The 21,629-nt window shown below is 41.8% G+C and overlaps 2 protein-coding genes and 1 non-coding gene across 5 annotated transcripts in view; 2 read left to right on the top strand and 1 right to left on the bottom strand.

The window, feature by feature from the left end:
* Positions 1 to 6,518, top strand: part of AFAP1L1 (actin filament associated protein 1 like 1) — a 67,722-nt gene extending 61,204 nt beyond the window's left edge. For all 3 annotated transcript variants that reach the window (XM_068979927.1, XM_068979926.1, XM_068979928.1), the window contains 3 exons: positions 1,587 to 1,765; positions 3,550 to 3,678; positions 5,142 to 6,518. In XM_068979927.1, coding sequence (XP_068836028.1) covers positions 1,587 to 1,765; positions 3,550 to 3,678; positions 5,142 to 5,165 — 332 coding nt within the window. In that variant the 3' untranslated portion in view covers positions 5,166 to 6,518. The remainder of the gene's footprint in view (positions 1 to 1,586; positions 1,766 to 3,549; positions 3,679 to 5,141) is intronic.
* A 3,269-nt stretch (positions 6,519 to 9,787) lies between these two features.
* On the top strand, positions 9,788 to 19,400 carry GRPEL2 (GrpE like 2, mitochondrial). Its single transcript, XM_068980224.1, has 4 exons — positions 9,788 to 9,861; positions 12,094 to 12,247; positions 13,342 to 13,423; positions 16,249 to 19,400. The coding sequence occupies exons 1-4, from the start codon at positions 9,788 to 9,790 to the stop codon at positions 16,611 to 16,613; spliced, it is 675 nt and encodes a 224-aa protein (XP_068836325.1). The 3' UTR covers positions 16,614 to 19,400.
* TRNAW-CCA (transfer RNA tryptophan (anticodon CCA)) lies at positions 12,887 to 12,959 on the bottom strand. The gene has a single exon. It is a non-coding gene; the product is annotated as a tRNA-Trp (tRNA).
* Positions 19,401 to 21,629: the final 2,229 nt, after the last annotated feature.

The following is a 21,629-nucleotide window of genomic DNA, read 5'->3' on the forward strand; positions in this document are numbered from 1 at the left end:
TTAAACCTATTAAGATCCAAAACAGCTCCTGACACAAAGTCCTAACACAGGTTTGTTGGCTTAAACTGAATAAGCAGCAAAATCCTAGCAAGGTCTTGTGATCAGTGTAAAGCTCTGTGTTGATTCTTGGTTACAAGTAAGAAATCTCACCAGCTTAGAAATGAAAAGAAAAACATAACTTAAGTGATCAGGTATACCAAAGTCCAGGGACTTAAATGATGTCACCAGGAAGCATATTTCTCTAATTCTTGCTTCTGCCTTTCCCTACTTTGGTTTCATTCTCTGTCCCTCATGGTGGTATAAAGGCTTCATAACTCTAGCCTTCACACAGTCCACGCAGCCACTCCAGAAGAAAGGCTTCTCTTCCCAATGGACCCCATAAGCACCTTCAGTTCAGTTGCTCAGTCGTGTCCGACTCCTTGCGACCCCATGAATCGCAGCACGCCAGGCCTCCCTGTCCATCACCAACTCCCGGAGTTCACTCAGACTCACGTCCATCGAGTCAGTGATGCCATCCAGCCATCTCATCCTCTGTCATCCCCTTCTCCTCCTGCCCCCAATCCCTCCCAGTATCAGAGTCTTTTCCAATGAGTCAACTCTTCGCATGAGGGGGCCAAAGTACTGGAGCTTCAGCTTTAGCATCATTCCTTCCAAAGAAATCTCAGGGCTGATCTCCTTCAGAATGGACTGGTTGGATCTCCTTGCAGTCCAAGGGACTCTCAAGAGTCTTCTCCAACACCACAGTTCAAAAGCATCAATTCTTCAGCACTCAGCCTTCTTCACAGTCCAACTCTCACATCCATTCATGACCACAGGAAAAACCATAGCCTTGACTAGACGGACCTTAGTCGGCAAAGTAATGTCTCTGCTTTTGAATATACTATCTAGGTTGGTCATTACTTTTCTTCCAAGGAGTAAGCGTCTTTTAATTTCATGGCTGCAATCACCATCTGCAGTGATTTTGGAGCCCCCCCAAAAAATAAAGTCTGACACTGTTTCCACTGTTTCCCCATCTATTTCCCATGAAGTGATGGGACCGGATGCCATGATCTTCGTTTTCTGAATGTTGAGCTTTAGGGCAACTTTTTCTTTTTTTTTTTTTCTTTTTTTTTTTCTAGGGCAACTTTTTCACTCTCCACTTTCACTTTCATCAAGAGGCTTTTTAGTTCCTCTTCACTTTCTGCCATAAGGGTGGTGTCATCTGCATATCTGAGGTTATTGATATTTCTCCCGGCAATCTTGATTCCAGCTTGTGTTTCTTCCAGGATTCACTTTAACCTCTGACCAGAAAATGAGATACAATTATGGGCCAGGTCTAAGTTATGTGCCAATCTCCTAAACTGGAAGTGAGGTCAACCCCATTCAATTTATAGGGAAAGAGAGGGGAATGGGGAAATGGATAGTGGGCAGATAAAGACCACAAAACCCAGCACGGAGCTAGAACTGCAGGGCCCACGTCCATCCCTTAACCTGAAGTAAGGCTAGAAAGGCCCTCTGGGAAGGCAGGTTATGGCCTGTGGGGCTGCCAAACTTCCTGATATTTCTGGCCAGGCTCAGCTATTTCTCATAGATGTCTTTGGACACAGGGGCCAAGTTAAAGGCTCTTGAAGAGGCTCTGGCCACTCTGGAAGCTCAGTGTCGGGCAAAGGAGGAGCACCGGATCGACCTGGAGCTGCGGCTGGTGACTGTGAAGGAGCGCTTGCAGCAGTCACTGGCAGGGGGCCCAGCCCTGGGGCTCTCCGTCAACAGCAAGAACAAGAGTGGGGTGAGCTGCACCTTAATCCCCTCACATGCTACAGGCTTTCATGATCATCCTTTGATGGGTAGGAGCTATCCTTATTTACAAATGAGAAAGCTAAAACCCTGAGAGGGAACATGTCGTAAGTGGCACACCTATGAAGGGGACTCTTTGGAGCAAGTTCTCTGGCCTGTGTTCTCTCCACTGAAGCACCACTAATTGACTTTTTATCCTGAATGTAATCTTAAAAGTGGCCTTGGGGTTATTGATAATATACTATATTGAATAAAAACAAACTTGTATTGATAAATTACCACAGGCTAGTGCAGCATCTTAACCTGTATGATTTCACACAATCTTCACAGCAGTCCAGTGAGGCAATATTATGTGTATTCACCCTATCTGACAGACAAGAAAACTATGGTTCAGATGTTGAAGTACATGCTCAAGGTCACTCAGCTAAATGGGAGACAGGATCCCAAACCCAGGAAGTCTGACTCCAGAGGCTTGCTTTAGCCATTGGTACAGACCCCCTCCTGGGATCCCCTGTGTACCAGGCCCTATCCTCAGGGCTTTGCATCCATTGTCTCTAATGCTTCCAGCAACCCTCATGTTGAATGGGATTTTTTCAGGGAGAACTTCAGTGACCTCAGTCTGTATCAGTGTCTCAACCCCAGCACGACTACTAGTAATTTTGTATAAGGCCTGTCATGTGCATGTAGGATGTTTAGTAGCATCCCCAGCCTCTACCCTTGTGATGCCAGGAGTTCCATGCTCAGTTATGGCAACCAAAAGTGTCTCCAGAAACTGCCAAACATCCCCAGGAAGGACAAAACCGTCCCCATTTGGGAACCATTGGTCTAAACTACCAACAGTCCCATCTGTTTTTCTGCTTCATGGCACTTAGGCACAATTTGTGTGTGAATATATATATCTGAAAAGTAGTAGAAGTGCAATAAATGCTTGACAAATGAATAAATGTTTATACCTGCTTTTAGACAAGGAAACAGTATTCCTATTGCCATCCAAGGTCAGGCCACACCTCATGACTCAGAAGCCAGAGCAGTTTCTTCTACTCCTACACTTCCTCTCCATGGGGTCATTTCCAACCTCATTTACAGAAAAGCTTAGAGCCCAGGGACAAAACAATTTCTGAGAATCACAGAGGGCTGCTGGAGGAGTAGAAGTGGTTCCCCCATCCCAGATGCTTCCTCCCACCAGCATGCCCTGATGTTCACATTCCACAGAGCTTTTCCATCCACTTTTGATCCTTGTGATGGCCTTTGGAGAGTCTTCTCTAAATTCCCTACAGGCTTAACTATTGGTATGTCACATTCAAGGAACTACATCCAGCAAGATACTAAGCAATCACCTGAAAATTTTAAGGAATAAAGGCAGTGTAAAAAAACGTGAAGGAATGCAGGAGAGAGGTTAAGAGACAAGACTGTGGGATTTAAATCCCACCTGTCTCACTCACCAGCTTTATGGCCTTGAGCAGTGACTTGACCTTCTCATTTTCCTTATCTGTAAAATGTAACAACATAATAAGCATCAGCTTTATATATAACTGAAAAGGCTAAATGAACTATGACGATTTATGCGATGTCTGGTGCACAGTGAGGATTCAGATACTTAAACTTTAGTAACTTTAGTCATTTAATCACAAATTTACTCCAAGACCCTCAGATATTTTGCACCGCTTACCGTTTGAGGCTGACATATTTGGACAACGTCTTCTACTTGCATTCTTTGAAGGGCAGGCTGTGTGAGTACTAGACCTCACCAGTGTAACTATCTCTTGTCATCAACAGGAAACTGCAAATAAACCCCAGAACAATGCCGCAGAGCAACCTCTCCCTGTCAATTGTGTTTCTGAGCTACGGAAGAGGAGCCCATCCATCATAAACTCCAACCAAGGAAGGGTGCTACAAAAAGCCAAGGTACCACGATAGTTTGGCTAATCAAAATTCAGAGACCTGGAAGCTTCCTTTCTATAGAACCTCACCAAGAACAACAACAACAAAAAAAAACAGCTAGTGAGAAAGACAGAGAATTGCCAATATATCCATGCAGTAAAACTCATAAACTTTGCTCAGAAAGCAAGACCCTCAAATCTCCTTTGGAACCTATTTACTCTTTCTTAATACAGAATTCTACCAAGCTTTGGTTTCTGAACCTACAGTATGTCTTGAGACAAGAAAGGCCCCATTTAATAGGTGAGGAAACTGAGTAAAGGGACTTGCCCAAGGTTATGCAGGGCATCACTGAGAGAGGTGGGATGCAAATCCATCTCTTCCAGTTCCAAGTCAACAGCTCACTCCATGAGACTGGAGTGAAACTTGGGGAATTCTACCTCTGAAACTTGGGGCCAGCTGTGTTCCAGAACTTTTTGAATTTTACAAAGGTAATGTGGTGCATATACTATGTATGATGAAAAACCCTAAGTTCTCAGGAGGTACTCTGTAAGCAAACATGTTGATAATTCTATAGCAAGACACAAACATTCACAGCACATTAAATAAAGACTTCAAACGACCTCATATCAGGTCAGGCCAGGCCACTGAATCTGTGCCAAAACATTTGAAAAAGATTCTGGTCTCAGCTGTCTGGTTTCAAAATTGCAGATAAGAAAGTGTGGTCCTGAAAACAAATACCTGAGCATTAGGACAGGAGATAAGAGAAGTAACCAGCCCAAGGCCAGACCACCTAGACTAGACATCAGCAAACTTTTTCGGGAAAGGGCCAGACAGTAAATATTTGATGCTCTGTGAACCACACGGTCTCTTTCACAACCACCCACCTCTGCCATCATAGCAGGAAAGTAGTCATAGACAGTATGTAAAGAAGTGACTGACATGTCAGTGTCCCAGTAAAACTTTGTTTATGAACACAACTTTGAATATCACATAAATTTCAGGTGTCATGAAAAAAATTTTTTTTGAAATATTAAAATCTGAATACCATTCTTAGCTGATGGGTCATACAAAAATACGTAGTGAGCCAGATTTGGTCCATGAGCCAGAGTTTGCTTCTCCTTGATCCTTATGGGCCACTGGATGAACTCTGGATTTTGTTCTAACATAATGAAAAGTCATTGGCAAATTTGGACCAAGGAATTCTGAGGTATGAATTACATTTTTAAAAGACCATTCTGGCTACTATGTTGAAAATGGATGAGGGGATAGAGAGATCAGTTAGGAGAATTTTGATGAGAGATTAGGAAAGTTTAGTGGAGGTGATAGGAAGTAGCTGGTTTTGGAGGTAGAGAAGAATGATTTGCTGCTGAGGATGTGGAAGATAAGGAAAAGAAAGAAATCAAGGATGTTTTTACCTTGTTTTCATCCTGCAAGTTACACCCGAATATTCAACAAACCGATTTTTTCCCTGTTTTTCTGTTATTCAGGAATGGGAAATGAAGAAGACCTAGAAAGAAGATGAGGATTTCATCCAAAGGAAATAACACCTTGTCCATCCAAGGCGACGCCTTTTTCACAAGGAGACATCAGAAGACTGAAAGTAGGCCAAACTCTCTGGCCATCCCAAAGACCAGCCTTTATTGTCTGCATGATTATAGGGTATATGGGAAGAAAAGAAGTAGAAGAGGGAACTAGAAGGCATCCTTATAACTCTACAGAGGGTGGAAATGGGGAAGGAGGGAGACAGAAATCTCTACAGTTGTAAAGGTTTTGTTGAATGTCTTTGCCTTCCCCTCTGAAGAAGAAAAATGAAAGCACATGTGAATAAGCCATTCCATCCCCTTCTCAGCACCCCATTCCCAGTCCATAGGAAAAAGGAAGGTCTTGAGGCATCGGTGGTGCAGTAGAGAGAGATGGGACTTGATCATCTGACAACACCTGTGCCAAATGGATTCACACTGGGCATTGCTGACAGTCTCTAGGCAAAACAGGCTGAAAAATCAATACCATTATCCCTACTCGCATGAAGTGAACAAAAACTACAGAGATTATGCAAATTCTACAATCATTCCTCATGACACAGATTCTAGAATCCCAGATTTGAGTGTTTTCAAATCAGAGATCTGGCACAGAGGAGGTTAGCAGGCCAAGAAGTTCAGCAGCTGACATATTTTAAGCTCACAGTGCTACTCAGAAGCACAGGTTTCTAATGTCCACAGAATGTTGCAGGCACTGTAAGGTGGGATCATTGCTATCAGTGAAGTTCCCCACCTAATGTATACGGCACTCAGGCTCTGGGAGCTATGATTAGAAATCCAGGTGATACTCTCTATGTCTTTAACCTTACTTTGCACTTAGAGACCCACCAGTCCACCCTTTCAACCCTACTATCAAGTAAACCTATCACAGAAAACCAAGAGGATGGTGGCTCATTTATGCCACAGGAGTGCTAAACCGTTTATAAACATTTGATAATTTTATAGAAGAGCAAGGACCTCAAGTCCCAGGCAGTCTTCTAACTGTGCCATTCGTTACTTTCTCAACACTGTAGGCCCATTTCAGGCCTTCACCACCTTTCCCTCCAATAAAGATAAAAACCATTTAAATGCAAAAGCTCAAAGGTTAACTCAAGGGGAAAGAAAGGAAAACCTAGAGAAGCCTCTGGACACTCTGGGCTGCACACACTTTACTTACCTAAGGCTTTACACATTTGAGCCTCACCCAAACTGTATCACCCTCTGAGGAAGCAGCAGACCAAAGCAAGCAAAATAACCTGACCAGAAGCACCCATCTGCCAGCGGCGGAATATGAGGCTTATATATGAGGAATATAAGCCTGGATCCAGACAAGGCTGCTTGAGCTCCGCCTCTGCCATTTACCAGCTGTGACTCTGACCTCTGATTGTTTTACCTGTGAAAACCATGTTAACAACACTACTTTTCTCCCAAGACTACTGGGGGGATTCAATGAGATAACACACAGGAAGCATCTTGCACACTGTCCAAGAAATAGAAAAGTTCAGCCATAGTGGTTATTAGCTAGATAAGAAACATCTGACTCAAATTTTGCGTCCTTTCCACTGAAGAAATGACTTTCACATGGTTTTAACAACCATTAAAGGCTAAAAAGCAACCAATCCATAATTAACATCTTTCATCCAAATTCCACCTGAGTGTCTTCAATGACAATGGAGCTCACATAAACTGCACTGCCAATGTTCTTCCTTAAAACATAGATCCTGGAATGGCACCCAGCAATTCAACTGTGTATGTGATGTGTGTCACATTCTTTCCTATAGTTATTTTTAGTTATTTTGAGTGCCTTTTCCCACAATAGATCTTGGCTCTTTGAAGGGGTTACCCTACAAAATTAATAATTAACATTTACTGAGCACTCACCACGCATCAGGCACTGTTAGCCGTGACTGGCTTACAAGACATACAGCCCGTGCAGTCACAGAGGGCCCCATGCCTAGCAGGGCTCTGTGCTTGGTCTCGGAGAAGGTAATGGCACCCCACTCCAGTACTCTTGCCTGGAAAATCCCATGGATGGAGGAGCCTGGAAGGCTACAGTCCATGGGGTCACTAAGAGTCGGGCACGACTGAGCAACTTCACTTTCACTTTTCACTTTAATACATTGGAGAAGGAAATGGCAACCCACTACAGTGTTCTCGCCTGGAGAATCCCAGGCACGGGGAGCCTGGTGGGCTACTGTCTCTGAGGTCACACAGAGTCGGACACGACTGAAGTAACTTAGCAGTGCTTGGTTTATTGCTCTGTTACCCACTCAGTAATCTTGAGCAAAGGGCTCCACACTTTACTTTTGCCTTTTATGTAGCCAAAACCTGGTGCTAATTACTTCTCTAGGTATTTTCCCTTTAATCTTCACTAAAACCCTGTGAGATAGGTTCTGTTATCCCAGTTTTCACAGTTCAGGAAATGGAAGCCCAGAGAAGTTAGGTAACTTACTCAAGTCCACATTTAAGAAGTGGTGGAGTTAGCATTTGAATACATGGAGTCTGACCCTAGAATCCCCGTCCTCTTGGTTCCAAGGTTCTATTTCACTCATGTCCTCCCTCCTTTTGCACTGCAGCCTTCAGAAGCACACACGCACCTAATGAGTGGATGCAGCACGCCTGGTATGTAACTTAGCTACGAGACGTTTTAACGAAATGGCTACAGCGTGGATGCCACTTCTACTTTGGTTGTTTTTTTTCAAAGTGTAGGGCTTTTCTAAGGTGGACTTGAAGCTCCATCCTCCCCAGTACTGCACAGCGTTTAGATTATCAGATTTCTAGTATTACTGTATCCTCAGTGGGGGTCCTTGAGCAGGTTCACCAACCTCTCTGAGCCTGTTTTCTCCTATGTAAAAGAGAATCATGATCACTCCTTAACCCATGTTTTCCTAAGGTCAAAAGGAAACAGAAGGTTGCTGATTATAACACATTTGAGCCAGGCCTTGGATAGAATATAAGGCGACTCCAGCTTTCTCTTTATGGAACTCACAAACAAGCAGAGAAAAACTATGACTCAAATAGCTACAGTACGAACGAGCCACGCTAAGGTGAAGATTCAGAAGAAGGCACACTCCTCCTTCCTTAAAAAACTTTTTTTGACGTTAAGGACTATCCAGTAACTAGTCTGGCAACTCCAAGTGTCCACAACTCACAACCTGTCATTTTCCATACTAAATCTCTCTAAAATTCATCCATTTCTTCCCATCTCGACTGACACCATCCAACTTCATTAATTCATTTAACAAATACTAGAGCATCTACCAGAGAAGGAAATAGCAACCCACTCCAGTATTCTTGCCTAGAGAATCCTGTGGACAGAGGGGCCTGGTGGGCTGCTGTCCACAGGGTCACACACAGTCAGACACGACTGAAGCAACTTTGCATGCATGCATTGGAGAAGGAAATGGCAATCCACTCCAGTATTCTTGCCTGGAGAATCCCAAGGTGAGAGGAGCCTGGTGGGGTCGCACAGAGTCAGATACGATTGCGTGTGACCCCATTGACGGCAGCCCACCAGGCTCCCCTGCCCCTGTACTAGACGTAAGAAATCACAGCTGTGAACAAGGCAGACACTCTCATGAAGCTTACACTAAGAACAAAAACAAAAAAACTGCTGGATGTACCTAAAATAGTAGTTACTTTAGATCAGGTGGTTACAAACGCCTCTCTGGTGAGGTAATCCCAGGACAGAACACACCCCTTCCCTGCAGCTTGTCTCCCCACTTCTTAGACCCAGTCTCCTCCACACTACGGTCAGTGACCCCTTAAACACGTAATGGCACTGTAACATTGAAGTTCTTTGGACAAAAAGATTTTGAACAACTATGAACAGACCAAAAAAAAAAAAAAAAAAATCTCTGCCCTAATGGAGTTTACACATTAGTGAGGAGAAAAAAAAAAAATTACACATTTCTAATCACAGTAAGTCAAGGGGGAAGGGGAAATTGACGAAAGAAGGGAGCGTGAGTGGCAAGAGATGAGGGTCACGCTTTGACTTTAATTCCTCACAGGCCCTGGCTCTAGCCACGGTCTTGTGTTGCTCCTCCGCCTCCTCCAGTACTTCAGTCCCTTACTCGCAAGGCGCTCCTTTTTGACTTTGCAGATGCTGTTTCCTTCTACCTGAACCACTTGCCTTCTCTTTTCATTTACTCGTTACTCCGCTTTCAGTGCAAACGTTATTTCCCCTGGGAAAACGCCCTACACTAGGTCATATCGTATTCTAGGGTTCCGCAACACCAAGCCGCTCGCGTTTAAATAAGGGTCATATTTTGACCTTATATGGTGTTTGCACCTTGTGTAAAACTTCATGTAAGCTACTTGAGGGCACAACAGTTACTCTCCGTGGTCGCCGCGTATTCCTCGCCTAGCACTGAGCCTACTCCCTTGCCACAGGAAACCAACCTACCCGTGGAGCACGCCAGGGACCGGAAGCGTTGCGTTGCTTATAGACCGGGTAGGGAACAGCACAGGAGCAACCCGACAAGTGGCGTTCCCATCCGGGGCCCTAAGAGAAAAACGCCCGCGGAGGCTGCTGGGAAGCGTGGTTTTTGAAGTGAGCATAGCTCGTCATTTGGAGCAAGTGCGCATGCGCTGCTTCCGCAAGCCGAGGTGGGAACATGGCCGCCAGGGTCCTGTGGGCGGTCCGTCGGCGGATGCAGCCCCTGGCCGTCCATGCCGCTTCCGAGAGCAGGTAAGCGACGCAGGTGGGGATTGGGAACTTGAGGACAATGAGAGACGAACGATCTGAAGGGACAGTTTTGGGCTGGAAGACGAGGAGACCTCTCTAGCCTCTCGGCCGCTACAACTGGGCGCTCACGGCCCCATCTTACAGAGCGGGAAACTGAGGTTCACAGCCGCGCCTCCTTGTCGGGCTGAGGTACGTTGGAAGATCTGAGGTCACGCCCTCGAAGGTGGGAATTGTTCTTCCGACTGAATTGGGGACGTGCCCTTCCCGCCCCTTTCTCCAGCTTTGGTGCCTACAGGTGAATTGGGATTCTCTCCTAGCACCCTGTATGAACATAGTGGGGAACCAATATTTAAGCTTCACTTTTCCTGTAACTGAAAGGAGGGCGTTGGACTTTGCCAGACGGCCCTTCCACCTGCCTTCAGGAGTTTAAGTTCTGGTTGCTGCTTTTATCCATCGATTGCAGCAGCTTTTTTTGATCACTTATCTTGCCGATTGCAGAACCTATGGGTAGTTCTTTTTATTCTCCCGTTTAATTGGGGGAAACTGTTGTTTAGAAATTTTGAGTAACGTCTCCAAACTTAAACACTCATGAAGTGATGGAATTCCGACTGAAAACCAGTCAGGGCTGTAGAATCTGCCCTTTTAATTAGTGACCAACTTTCGTTATTCTCAGGGACGATTCCCTGTTCACAGTTTCTTTACCAGAAAAAATAAAAATTGATGAGTAGGGGGATGGGTAAGGTTGGATCTCTGAAAAGTAAATTACGGTGAAATCCGAAAATTTTGCATAACTATTTGTCGCCTTTTTACCATAACACGCCTGACCCAGCACTAGGGTGAGAGGTATAATTCTGGGTTTCAAGCTTTTTTTCCCTAATCTTTTTGGCAGTTTTTGGTGTAGGGAAGTGATGGGGAGCAAAATGGTTCCTTCTAATAAAATTTTCCCCCACTCCAGTTCTGAAAGAGTAGCAATTGAAAGAATCTACCACAAGTTCCCTCTTTCTCATGACTTGGGCCCTAGCCATGTTCACTTCCACTGGCCCTGAGGATATTTTGACCTATTTTTAATTGGATAAATGTTTTTTAGGACTTTAGGAGGAAGGATCTATTTCACCCTGTTTGATGACCACATTTTCTGAACTAAAAATTGGTAATCATGTATAATTTGACATAAGATTATATCATAATAACTGAATTCAGTACCAGCATGAAAGATAAGAAGTAATCTTGACCACACACTTATACTGGTGGTTCCCTCTTCCCTTTCTTGAACTAAACTCCTTTACCCCTACTAAGCGTTCATTTAGATTTCACCTTAGTGGCCACTCTTCAGTATATGCCAGTTTTTATAAATAAACTATTTGTTTTAAAGACCTTTTGCACCCACAGATTTTCCTGATGGTTTTACTTCATATTAAATTATGAGGACCCAGGAGGTATAATGGAAACTTCCTTGAACAGGGGGTTCAAAACTGCTGCAATCCAAGATCTACAAACCCCTATTCTAAAATGTTTATGTAAACTGAACTACATATCTATATAATCTATTTCATTCACCTGTTCACAGTCCACAACATACAGTAAATGTTTTGTAAGTGTTTGATTGATTTGATTTTACATGGTAAGTTCCCAACTCATTTTCTCTTAATGCTAATTCTCTTCTATAAAAGCCTTTTACTTAGAGCTTGTAAAAGCTTTACAAGCTTTTTTTTTTCTTGTATATCAAGAAAGCTTTAGAATTCTAGGCCTCACTCCCATTTGATAAGGTACCTTTACTGGGGTTAATTTTCCCCATTTATAAGATGAGAGACTGAACCTGAACTGTATGGCTTTTTGTTTTCAATTCTTGCTTCTGGCATTGTCCTGCTAGTTCTAGGTACTATAATTTGATGTTCTCTTGCTGACTTTTGTGTCCCCACTTCCAGCTATTTCTACTGCCTGATGCTCAGTATCCTGATTCAACAGTAACTGTGTGATCCTGAGCAAGGCATAAGCCTCTCTGAACTTCGGTTTTCTCATCTACAAAATAGGGATGATAATAGTATTTATCTCACATATTGTGAGATGAAAAGATGATTTAATAAAATCTTGTCAACTGTGTCTGGCACTTAACAAGCACATTATAAGTGTTTGTGTTGTTACTGAAACTGAAAGCACTTTGTCTAGAGAGAGTCAATCTGGGAAGCATTCCAGTCTCTGAACTTTGTTATAACTTTGGCTGTTTGTCATGGCTAGGGGATGGCTGCATCCTTTCAGCACTGCCACTCAGAGAACCGCTGGTGAAGACTGCAATTCAGAGGACCCCCCTGATGAACTGAGACCCTCTCTTGCAGAACGAGCCTTAAAGCTAAAAGCTGTTAAACTGGAGAAGGAAGTCCAAGATTTAACAGTAGGTAGATTTTATATTATCTGTTCATATAGTCTGAAATATATATCATATTTTCTATTATCTGTTTATGTTACCTGTAGTCACATCCTCTCTCTGGCTTAAATATTCACATAAAGTTTTTTAAGTCAGTTTTTTAAACAGTTTCCTCTAATTAGCTCTTTACTCCCTTTTGTTAGATATACTGAGCAAAATAATCTGTAGTAGTTGAAAAACATTGCCGACTACGGATACTTATCTTTGTTCAGTTTCCTGGTGTGTCACAGTACTTAGATATCTGATATTTTGGTAGTTTCAATGGAGGTACAATGCCTGGCATGTAGTAGACACTCAATAAATATTTGTTGAATTAGTGTGGTCATTTATCATTTTATTCTGCCAGTCAGACTCTGTCTGGTTTAATGCGCCAGTACTGTACTGACAGATTTTGAGAAATAGAGTAATTCCAAAGCAGGACCACCCAGAAAGGGCAATGAAGTTAGAAAGTGTGTCTTATGAGAATAATGAAAGGAACCAGGGATTATAAGAATGAAAGAAAAAAAGACTAAAGAGGCTAAATAATTGCCTTCAAATAGATGACATATTTTTTTAATACATATTCATTGGCTGTGCTGGGTCTTAGTTGCAGCATGTGGGATCTAGTTCCCTGACCAGGAATCGAACCTGGGTCCCTTGCATTGGGAGCATGGAGTCTTAACCACTGAACCATCAAGGAAGTCCCAAGATGACATATTTTTTAAAACTTACTCTTGGTTGTCCTAGAGTTCAGTTCAACAAAAGAAAGTTGGAGGGTGGCAGTGTTGGCTGAAGATGGGGAAAAAAAGCTTTTTCTGAAGATAATGAGCTTGAAAACAGCTGTTATGGGTTGAAACTGGCAGCCTAAATGACAGCCTGTCAGAACTGTTGTAAACAGAGATTGCTTCTCTGACTGGGAATTTGGAGTAGTTGATACAAGATTCCTACACTACTCCTAATGTTTTTGTTTGTTTTAATAAAAATCTATACCAAGGGTGAAATTTGTAAAATAAGCAAAAAGTTTCTTTTCCACCAATAAGCATTTGTTTTCTCATCGTTTTGACTTTGCTTCTGATGCTCAGGTGAGATACCAGAGAGCTGTAGCTGACAGTGAAAATATAAGAAGGCGAACCCAGAGATGTGTAGAAGATGCCAAGATATTTGGTGAGAGATTTATTAATAATAAAAATATTTTTTAGTTTAAGGGCACTTACTAGCAGTTCTGCACACTGAACTTAGCAAAAAACACATCTGGGTCCTTAACCAACCTATGCTGTACCCTTCCTCTATTCCCCTAGGCTTTCTGTGCTGCTTACTGGGAATGTTGGGAAATGAACCATTTGCTAAAATAATGTTTGCCTTTATTTTCACCAGACTTTTGTTATTTTTCAAGCATGTACAGTTATCTTTTCAAGCATGTACAGGCAATCCTGTTTAACAAACAAGTGAAGTGAATCATTAAGATGTTTAGAAAAGAATCCAAAAGGCAGACACATAGGCAATCAGAAATGCTAAAATTTGCTTCATCTAAGCAAAACTGGTCTATATCCAGAATGCAGTAACTATGTCTCCACCAGACAACTTTCACAACTAGAGACAAAAATCATTTGCGTTACTGTCACCGTTCTACAGCTTCAGTTCAGTTCAGTCGCTCAGTCGTGTCCAACTCTTTGCAACCCCATGAATCACAGCACACCAGGCCTCCCTGTCCATCACCAACTCCCGGAGTTCACTCAGACTCACGTCCATCGAGTCAATGATGCCATCCAGCCATCTTATCCTCTGTCATCCTCTTCTCCTCCTGCCCCCAATCCCTCCCAGCATCAGTCTTTTGCAATGAGTCGACTCTTCTCATGAGGTGGCCAAAGTACTGGCGTTTCAGCTTTAGCATCATTCCTTCCAAAGAAATCCCAGGGCTCATCTCCTTCAGAATGGACTGGTTGGATCTCCTTGCAGTCCAAGGGACTCTCAAGAGTCTTCTCCAACACCACAGTTCAAAAGCATCAATTCTTCGGCGCTCAGCCTTCTTTACAGTCCAACTCTCACATACATGACCACAGGAAAAACCATAGCCTTGACTAGACAGACCTTAGTTGGCAATATCTCTGCTTTTGAATATGCTATCTAGGTTGGTCATAACTTTTCTTCCAAGGAGTAAGCGTCTTTTAATTTCATGGCTGCAATCACCATCTGCAGTGATTTTGGAGCCCCCAAAAATAAAATCTGACACTGTTTCCACTGTTTCCCCATCTATTTCCCATGAAGTGATGGGACCAGATACCATGATCTTCGTTTTCTGAATGTTGAGCTTTAAGCCAACTTGCTGAGTTACAACTCAAAGACTCTCAGACCACATGGAATCAGATAACCCTGATGGCTGTGCTAGATAAAATCTATTTTTTCACTGATGGCATTGAATAATCTTTTTGGTTCATTTCAAAGTCTCTCAGAAATCTTTTTCTAAATGTACCGCATCTTGTTCCAAATCTGTTCATGAAACTGTTAATTGAATAACAGAGATTCAAGGGTAAAAGGCCATCTGCGATGACTTGCTATACTCACAATTTAATATGGAGCATTATACTTTTACTGCACATAGAATGGAGTGCCTGAGGGGCCCTTGGATACTATTTAGTCCAGTCTCCTCTTACAGGCAAGCTAGAAAAAGTTATTTGACGTCAGATGTAGATATGAATCCATTGATCCGTGATCCCTAATCTATTTTTCTTTCCCTTGTATCACTCATACTCCTTCCTGTTCTTTGGATTTTATCTGCTTTTTATACACGAGATTCACTCTGTTCGTGTCCCATCCAACGCCATTCCTTTGGCTTAGCCTTCTGATTCTCATTCAGTGCTTTAGATACTATGTTTCAAGACTCTGAGTAAATACTAACCCCGAAATTGTATTCCTAAATAACTCAGTACTGACCCCCAAATGTGTTTCTGATATTTCATCCAAGTTTTAGTCGCATATTTCCAACTATCAGGGCTCAGCAAACTGCAGCCTTTCCATCCAGACAGTATGTACCTGGGAAATCTCTCCTCTGTCATTATCTCTTTTATTGGCTGCATGTTTTGATACAGGGCCTTAAACTTGTCCCTGGGTTAAAACTAGATCAACAAAGTCCTTCGCCCTCACCAGCTCCTACCAGGGCTTTTGTGTTAACACACAAAGATGATATTCGTTATCATTTCTATAAGAAAAATGAAGAATGCTTCATTGAAAGTAATGAGATTTCTCAACAACTGAGTTCACTTTTATAAAATTTATGTGACTCTAAAAAAATTACACAAGCTTGGTGGCCTGTCTCCAGCAGACAGAGTGATTTCCTTACAAACAATAAGATATAACTTTGTAGCAGGCATTTAGAGACGTACCTCATCTATGGAGTATATTTCTTTCCTGTTTCTGTTTAGCTAATCCTCAAGAATAAATCACTCCTGTACTACTCCTTAGCACAGTCTTATCAACTCCTCTTTTATTATTCCCCCATCAATGAACGTCTTCTTCCTATTGAGAATGCATGCCTTAGCACAAATGAGACAGGCAGGAATTTTCAAAATATATGTAAAGGTGAACAACTCACTAAAGGTGAGTTGTTCAGTCACTCAGTCACGTCCGACTCTGCAATCCCATGGACTGCAGCATACCAGGCCTTGCTGTCCTTCACCCCATAGATGAAAGAAGCATATAAAACTAAGTCAAGTTTTTAAAAAGACAGGTTTCTGAACCTTTTGTACATAGTCTTACCTAGTTCTTGGGTTCTAATGATCTTCCCCATCTCCTAGGCGGCTTCCAAGAGAAATGTTGGCTCATCAGTTCAGTTGCAAGGGTAATCACTGGTGATGATCCTCGAATCCCATGTAGCAATCTTTGCATTTCCTGGGGTACCTAGTATACCAGCCACCTCTTTGAGCCTTCCCCAAAATCTCCCTCAAGAACAGTGATTTCCTCACAAACAGTAAGAGTGTCTGGTTTCTCTGTAGGAATTCAGAGTTTCTGTAAGGATTTGGTGGAGGTTGCAGACATTTTGGAGAAGACTACAGAGTGTATTTCTGAAGAAACAGAGCCTGCAGACCAGAAGCTCACTCTGGAGAAGATCTTCCGAGGATTGTCACTTTTAGAAGCAAAGCTGAAAAGTGTGTTCGCCAAACATGGCCTGGAGAAGATGACACCCATCGGTGACAAATATGACCCTCATGAGCATGAACTCATTTGTCACGTGCCAGCTGGTGTTGGGGTGCAGCCTGGCACCGTGGCATTCGTAAGGCAAGATGGCTACAAGCTTCATGGCCGCACCATTAGACTTGCCCAGGTGGAAGTGGCAGTAGAGTCTCAAAGAAGACTATGAATGGGCCCAGGGGAACTGCATGTTCTCCCAGAGTGCAGTCACCTGTGATTCCTTTATTTATTAAGCTAGGTTCGTATTGTACATGAGGTACTTCATGTGATCTGTTCTGGATTTAGTCATATTGGCTTTATTTCTGAGATAATCTGTTGATTTAATGTGACCTGTTTGGTCTCATCAGAAGTCTTGCCATTGGGCATTTGAACAATGTGACAAGTGTTCCTGTGGCCTTATCAAAATGTGTTTAAGAAAATTATTTTAAAATTGGTACTCTGATGACTTTCAATCGAAAATCTTTTTTAAAGGTGGAAATGAGTGTGTGTTTATGTGTTTTCAACTAAATGTTCATTTCTGGTCCCTATAACAGAAATTGAATAGGATCTTGAATTTGGTGGGAAGAGGAGGTGGTAGGGATTGGTTTAACATTTGGGTACTGAAATGATAAAGCTTTATAGCTGTATGAATTTAAACCATTTGGATTGATTTTTATGCACATAGATTTTCAGAGTCTACCCTTTTCATTTTATTTTTCTTCTGTCTTTTGTCCTTGTAGTTTCTGCCAGGTGGACTTCATATTCACACTCATTTCCCTTTTCAAATCCTATTTACAAGGCTAAGGCCCCAGGAAAGACTTGGAAGACAGAGGTTGGCAAGAAATCAAGATACCAGGTCCCTTGTAAGCAAATCTGGCCAAGAAACCTTGTGCTTTCCTTGCTGGGTTGTCTTCAAATTATTTTCAGCCTCCCTGGGTGTATAATCATTTCAGGGAAATTGAGGCAGCCCCAACCACTAATGACCTAAACTGGTCTATGCAAGTAGTTTACCGCAATTTCTCCTTCCACTGGCCCTTAAATCCTCTGCCACTTTGTCAGATTTATCTTGTGATCCTTGATTAGATTATGTAGGGAGGTGGTCAGGACCAAAAAATGTTAGGTTCTTATGATTCCTCACTTCATTTAGTTATAATGGGCTTGGAGTTTTTGTTTTGTTTGTTTTGGGGTTTTTTTGGGGGGTACTCACAATTCACTACCTCTCTTACATTAACTAGCTTTATATCCTAGTTTTTTATCTGTCTTATGTCACATGTAAACATCTAGCTCCCCTTTTATGTACTGACCTCCTAGAGGTAATGAGCCTATGTGTATATTTTTTTATTTCAGTCTTATAGATAGTGTTCTATAAAAAATTTATTCAGTAAATGAGTTAGTGAATGATGATGTATATATCAAACATTAGAAAGGGGATCTTTATAGATATTTTAATGTTAGAAGCTGCCTTAATGATCTATCTCACCCTTTCAGTTTCTTCAGACTATGTGTGAAAACATAGTCTTTTTAGGACTGGACTCAAAGAAAAAAAAAATCTCTAAAACTAGTAAACTAAATTTCAGTGAGAACTTAAGTAAAAAATAACTAGATATTAACTTCAGTATTTAAGATTCAACAGTTCTATAATAAACATGCAAATATACCCCCAACAGACAATTAAATGTTGTTAGGTGTCCAGATTGTCCAGGTTTAGGTTTAAGTTACTTTCCCATAAAATAAATCCATTTCTTCTAGAACTCTATGACCCCATTCTGTGGGGTGGTGAAACAGCCTCTTAGACATCGTAGATAGCTCTAGCACACAACACAGATAGGCATCAGCAAAACCATCCCCTAATGGGTACTGCCACCTCCACCAGATTTAGACACTTAAAAAAACAAGTACATACTTCTAAGATGCAAACAAGACTGGTGCTGAGATTTTAAAACCAGAACCTCTTGGCATTCCACTAAGTACATCCTGTAAATGTAATGAGCAGTCAGATTTCACAATGGGAATTTGTTTTGTTTTTTGCCTTCATTCCTTTGAGAATGACAAATAGTGACAATAAGAAAGTGAGGCAATTATGATTTTCCATTTGTGCTTGGATCTCTAGCTATTCATTACAAATGAATTAGAATAACCATAATTTTAGATGTGGAATGTTCTGATTACTTGAGTTTTTCAGTATTCTTTGCACCCTCCTGTTTTAGCAAGTAGATTGAGAATAATTTTAGATTCTTCTATTATTCAGTAGTTTTGCAGAGTTAAAAGTATAAATTTAGAAGCTGGAGCTGTAACAGAATCTCAAAAAGTTGAAAGGCTTTCAGGAGCCAGCACAGCATAACAGAGCAGCATATGCTTAGTAAGCATCAACTCGAACATAATTCCCAGCCTAGTCACTTCACTCTTGTGAGCCTGCTTCCATGTTTGTAAAATAGTTGCAATTCTCAAACTGTTACGAGGATTAAATGAAATGTGCAAATTGCCTATTACAGTAGGCCCTCGAATATTTATTTTTATTGCTTTTTATACACATTGTTTTTTGTATGTTTTCATAGTTGCCTAAAGTCTAAGGGAAGGGGAAGACTGGTGCTTGACTATAAAAAAATAATTGTAAGTTAATCAGTCATAGTGAATTATTTTCCTTTCAACTTCTGTTTTTTGTGTGTGTCTGTTTAAACTATACTGAGGAAGTCTATTTAGACTGGAGAAATAAGGTTGTCTCGGCGCTCTTAATTATTTTCATCTTGATGGTAAAGTAAAAAGATACTGTTGGCTTGTAGATGATATGTGTAAGGAAGCTTTGGCTTATGTGAAGAGGGACCTTGGTGTCTTAGTACTTGGATTTTATGAATCTTTGGTGGATTTTCCTTACCACTGTAAAGGAATCATTCAGTTTGTACTGACATAAGTTACATGGTGCTCTTTCATGGCAAAGGATTTAATAAATGAAGAAACATCCTTAAACACTAAAGCAAAATCAAAGAAGACAAAGGTGAAATATAATCTTCAGAAACATTAATAAACCTTAATTGAAATTACTGTGTTTCATGTATTCACTGTCTGCCAGAATCATACTGTGTATTGACATGGTCACTTCACTGATTGCTGACCGACCTTGTTGACGCTCAGTGGAGGGAACTTGGGGTCTCACAAGTGCCCAGGCAAGTGGATGCAGTGCAGGCAAGACTGTTTTTTTACCTCCTTGACTAGCCTCCTGATTTCTATATATTTCTTAAATCTGGACTCCTATTTATTTCTGCCTTTCTGTCTGGCACTGCCTTATATTCTTGTGCTTGGTTCTTGGTTCTAATAATCTTACATGCTTTAATCATTTTACTCAAACTGCAGAACTTCTGACCATCCTCTTAATCCAATTACTGGCATGTGGCCGCCTGCTTCCATGTGTCCTTCCCAACCTTTGCCTAGCCTTGTCTTTACCTCTGCTTCTCCACTGGCTTCCACATACCCAGCCTCCTGGCTAAGTGCCCCTCTTTGTAGCCAGCCTTTCCTGTAGTTTTGGCTTTGCATTTTCATCATTCTTCCCACCCTGGCTCCATAATCCATTGTTTCTCACAATCCCAGAGCTAGTTGGTAAGTATATCTGTACTCTTGTCCATTCTCAAATTCACTGGAGGTTTTAAAACACAGCTTTGAAATCTCCTTGAATCTGAACCAGTAGATTATAGGGAGGTGACACTGCTGGTTTCTGACCCACACCTTCCTGTCTCTGGATGCTCACTCTTGATACCTAGCCATCAAATCAAAGAGCCAACTCAAGTAGGCTGTGGAGTAGAACCCAGGGCCATGGCTGAGCTTTTAGCTGACAGCCAGCACCAACCTGCCAGCCACCTTAGTGAGCCACTTTGAAAGTGGACTTTCCAGTCCCCAGTGGAACATCCGCATCTGACATCACATGGAACAGATGAGATCTCCCTGAGTCCTGCCCAATGTGCAGATTTATGGGCAAAAAAAGTGATTGTTACCTTTAGCCACTAAGTTTCGGGGTAGTTTGTTATGCAGCAATAAACAACTGAAGGAATCACCCAACCCCACTCCCAGTCTCACTGCTAGTACCTTGGCCGCCAGAATTATGGCTCCTTGCTTTTCCTCTTAAACAGCTTTTTTGAATTTGTCCTACAACTCTGATACACATGGTGTGGGATTGGAAGAATTTTTTCCTAACAGGAGAAAACACAGCTGTAAAATCTAGAATTAACCAAGGACCCTAAAATTGGCTCAGACAGTAAAGCGTCTGCCTACAATGCGGGAGACCTGGGTTCAATCCCTGGGTTGGGAAGATATGGAGAAGGAAATGGCAATCTACTCCAGTATTCTTACCTGGAGAATCCCATGAATGGAGAAACCCGGTAGGCTACAGTCCCTGGGGTCACAAAGAGTTGGACACCACTGAGCAACATTTACTTTACTTACTAAAAAGCAAGTTCAGTTCAGTTCAGTCGCTCAGTCGTGTCTGACTCTGCAACCCCATGAATCGCAGCACGCCAGGTCTCCCTGTCCATCACCAACTCCCAGAGTTCACTCAGACTCACATCCATCGAGTCAGTGATGCCATCCAGCCATCTCATCCTCCGTTGTTTTAATATGATTTTACCCTATAAAAAAATACTGCATGGATCATACTGTTAGCATATAAGAGAACATGGCACAAAGTGATCAATGAATGCTTGTTTTAAAAGATGATTATGGAAGGAACTTCCCTGGCATTCCAGTGGTTAAGGCTGCCCCCAATGCAGGGGGCACAAGTTGAAATGCAGATTACATGCCACAGAGTGAGGCCAAAAAGAAAACATAGTAATTTAAAGGAGTATCTTGAGTCTGGTTTTGCATTTTAATACAAATATTGCCCAAAAGTGTTCCTGGGGTTTTTTTTTAATGAGAAATGCATATTTATTCATCTACCATTTTACTAATCAGTTTGGCCATGTTAAGACTCACAAAGTTGGCTGTAATCTCAGCTCTATAATCTTTTACTCTTCTCAGAGTCCTTTCTATTTCTATTCTTAGCCATAATCTGACTGAATACACATGAGTTTTCCTTATTTTATTTTGAAACTCATCCCCAATTTTATTTTCTGTGAGAGGAAATCTGTCCTTTATAGTGTAGTAAACTAGCCACAGTGAAGCTGCTTTTGTTTCCTTAGAGGGTGAAAAATGGAGCTTATCTCTTCCTTTCTACCTTTCCTCT

This window comes from Capricornis sumatraensis, chromosome 9 (assembly GCF_032405125.1).
Source record: "Capricornis sumatraensis isolate serow.1 chromosome 9, serow.2, whole genome shotgun sequence".
Taxonomy (NCBI): domain Eukaryota; kingdom Metazoa; phylum Chordata; class Mammalia; order Artiodactyla; family Bovidae; genus Capricornis; species Capricornis sumatraensis.

Bases quoted from the DNA above. Each gene is read 5' to 3' on its own strand.
- GRPEL2 (XM_068980224.1), top strand. From the start codon at position 9,788: ATGGCCGCCAGGGTCCTGTGGGCGGTCCGTCGGCGGATGCAGCCCCTG. The intron at 12,248-13,341 runs GTAGGTAGATTT...TCTGATGCTCAG, and splicing joins AGGAAGTCCAAGATTTAACA to GTGAGATACCAGAGAGCTGT. The intron at 13,424-16,248 runs GTGAGAGATTTA...GTTTCTCTGTAG, and splicing joins AGAAGATGCCAAGATATTTG to GAATTCAGAGTTTCTGTAAG.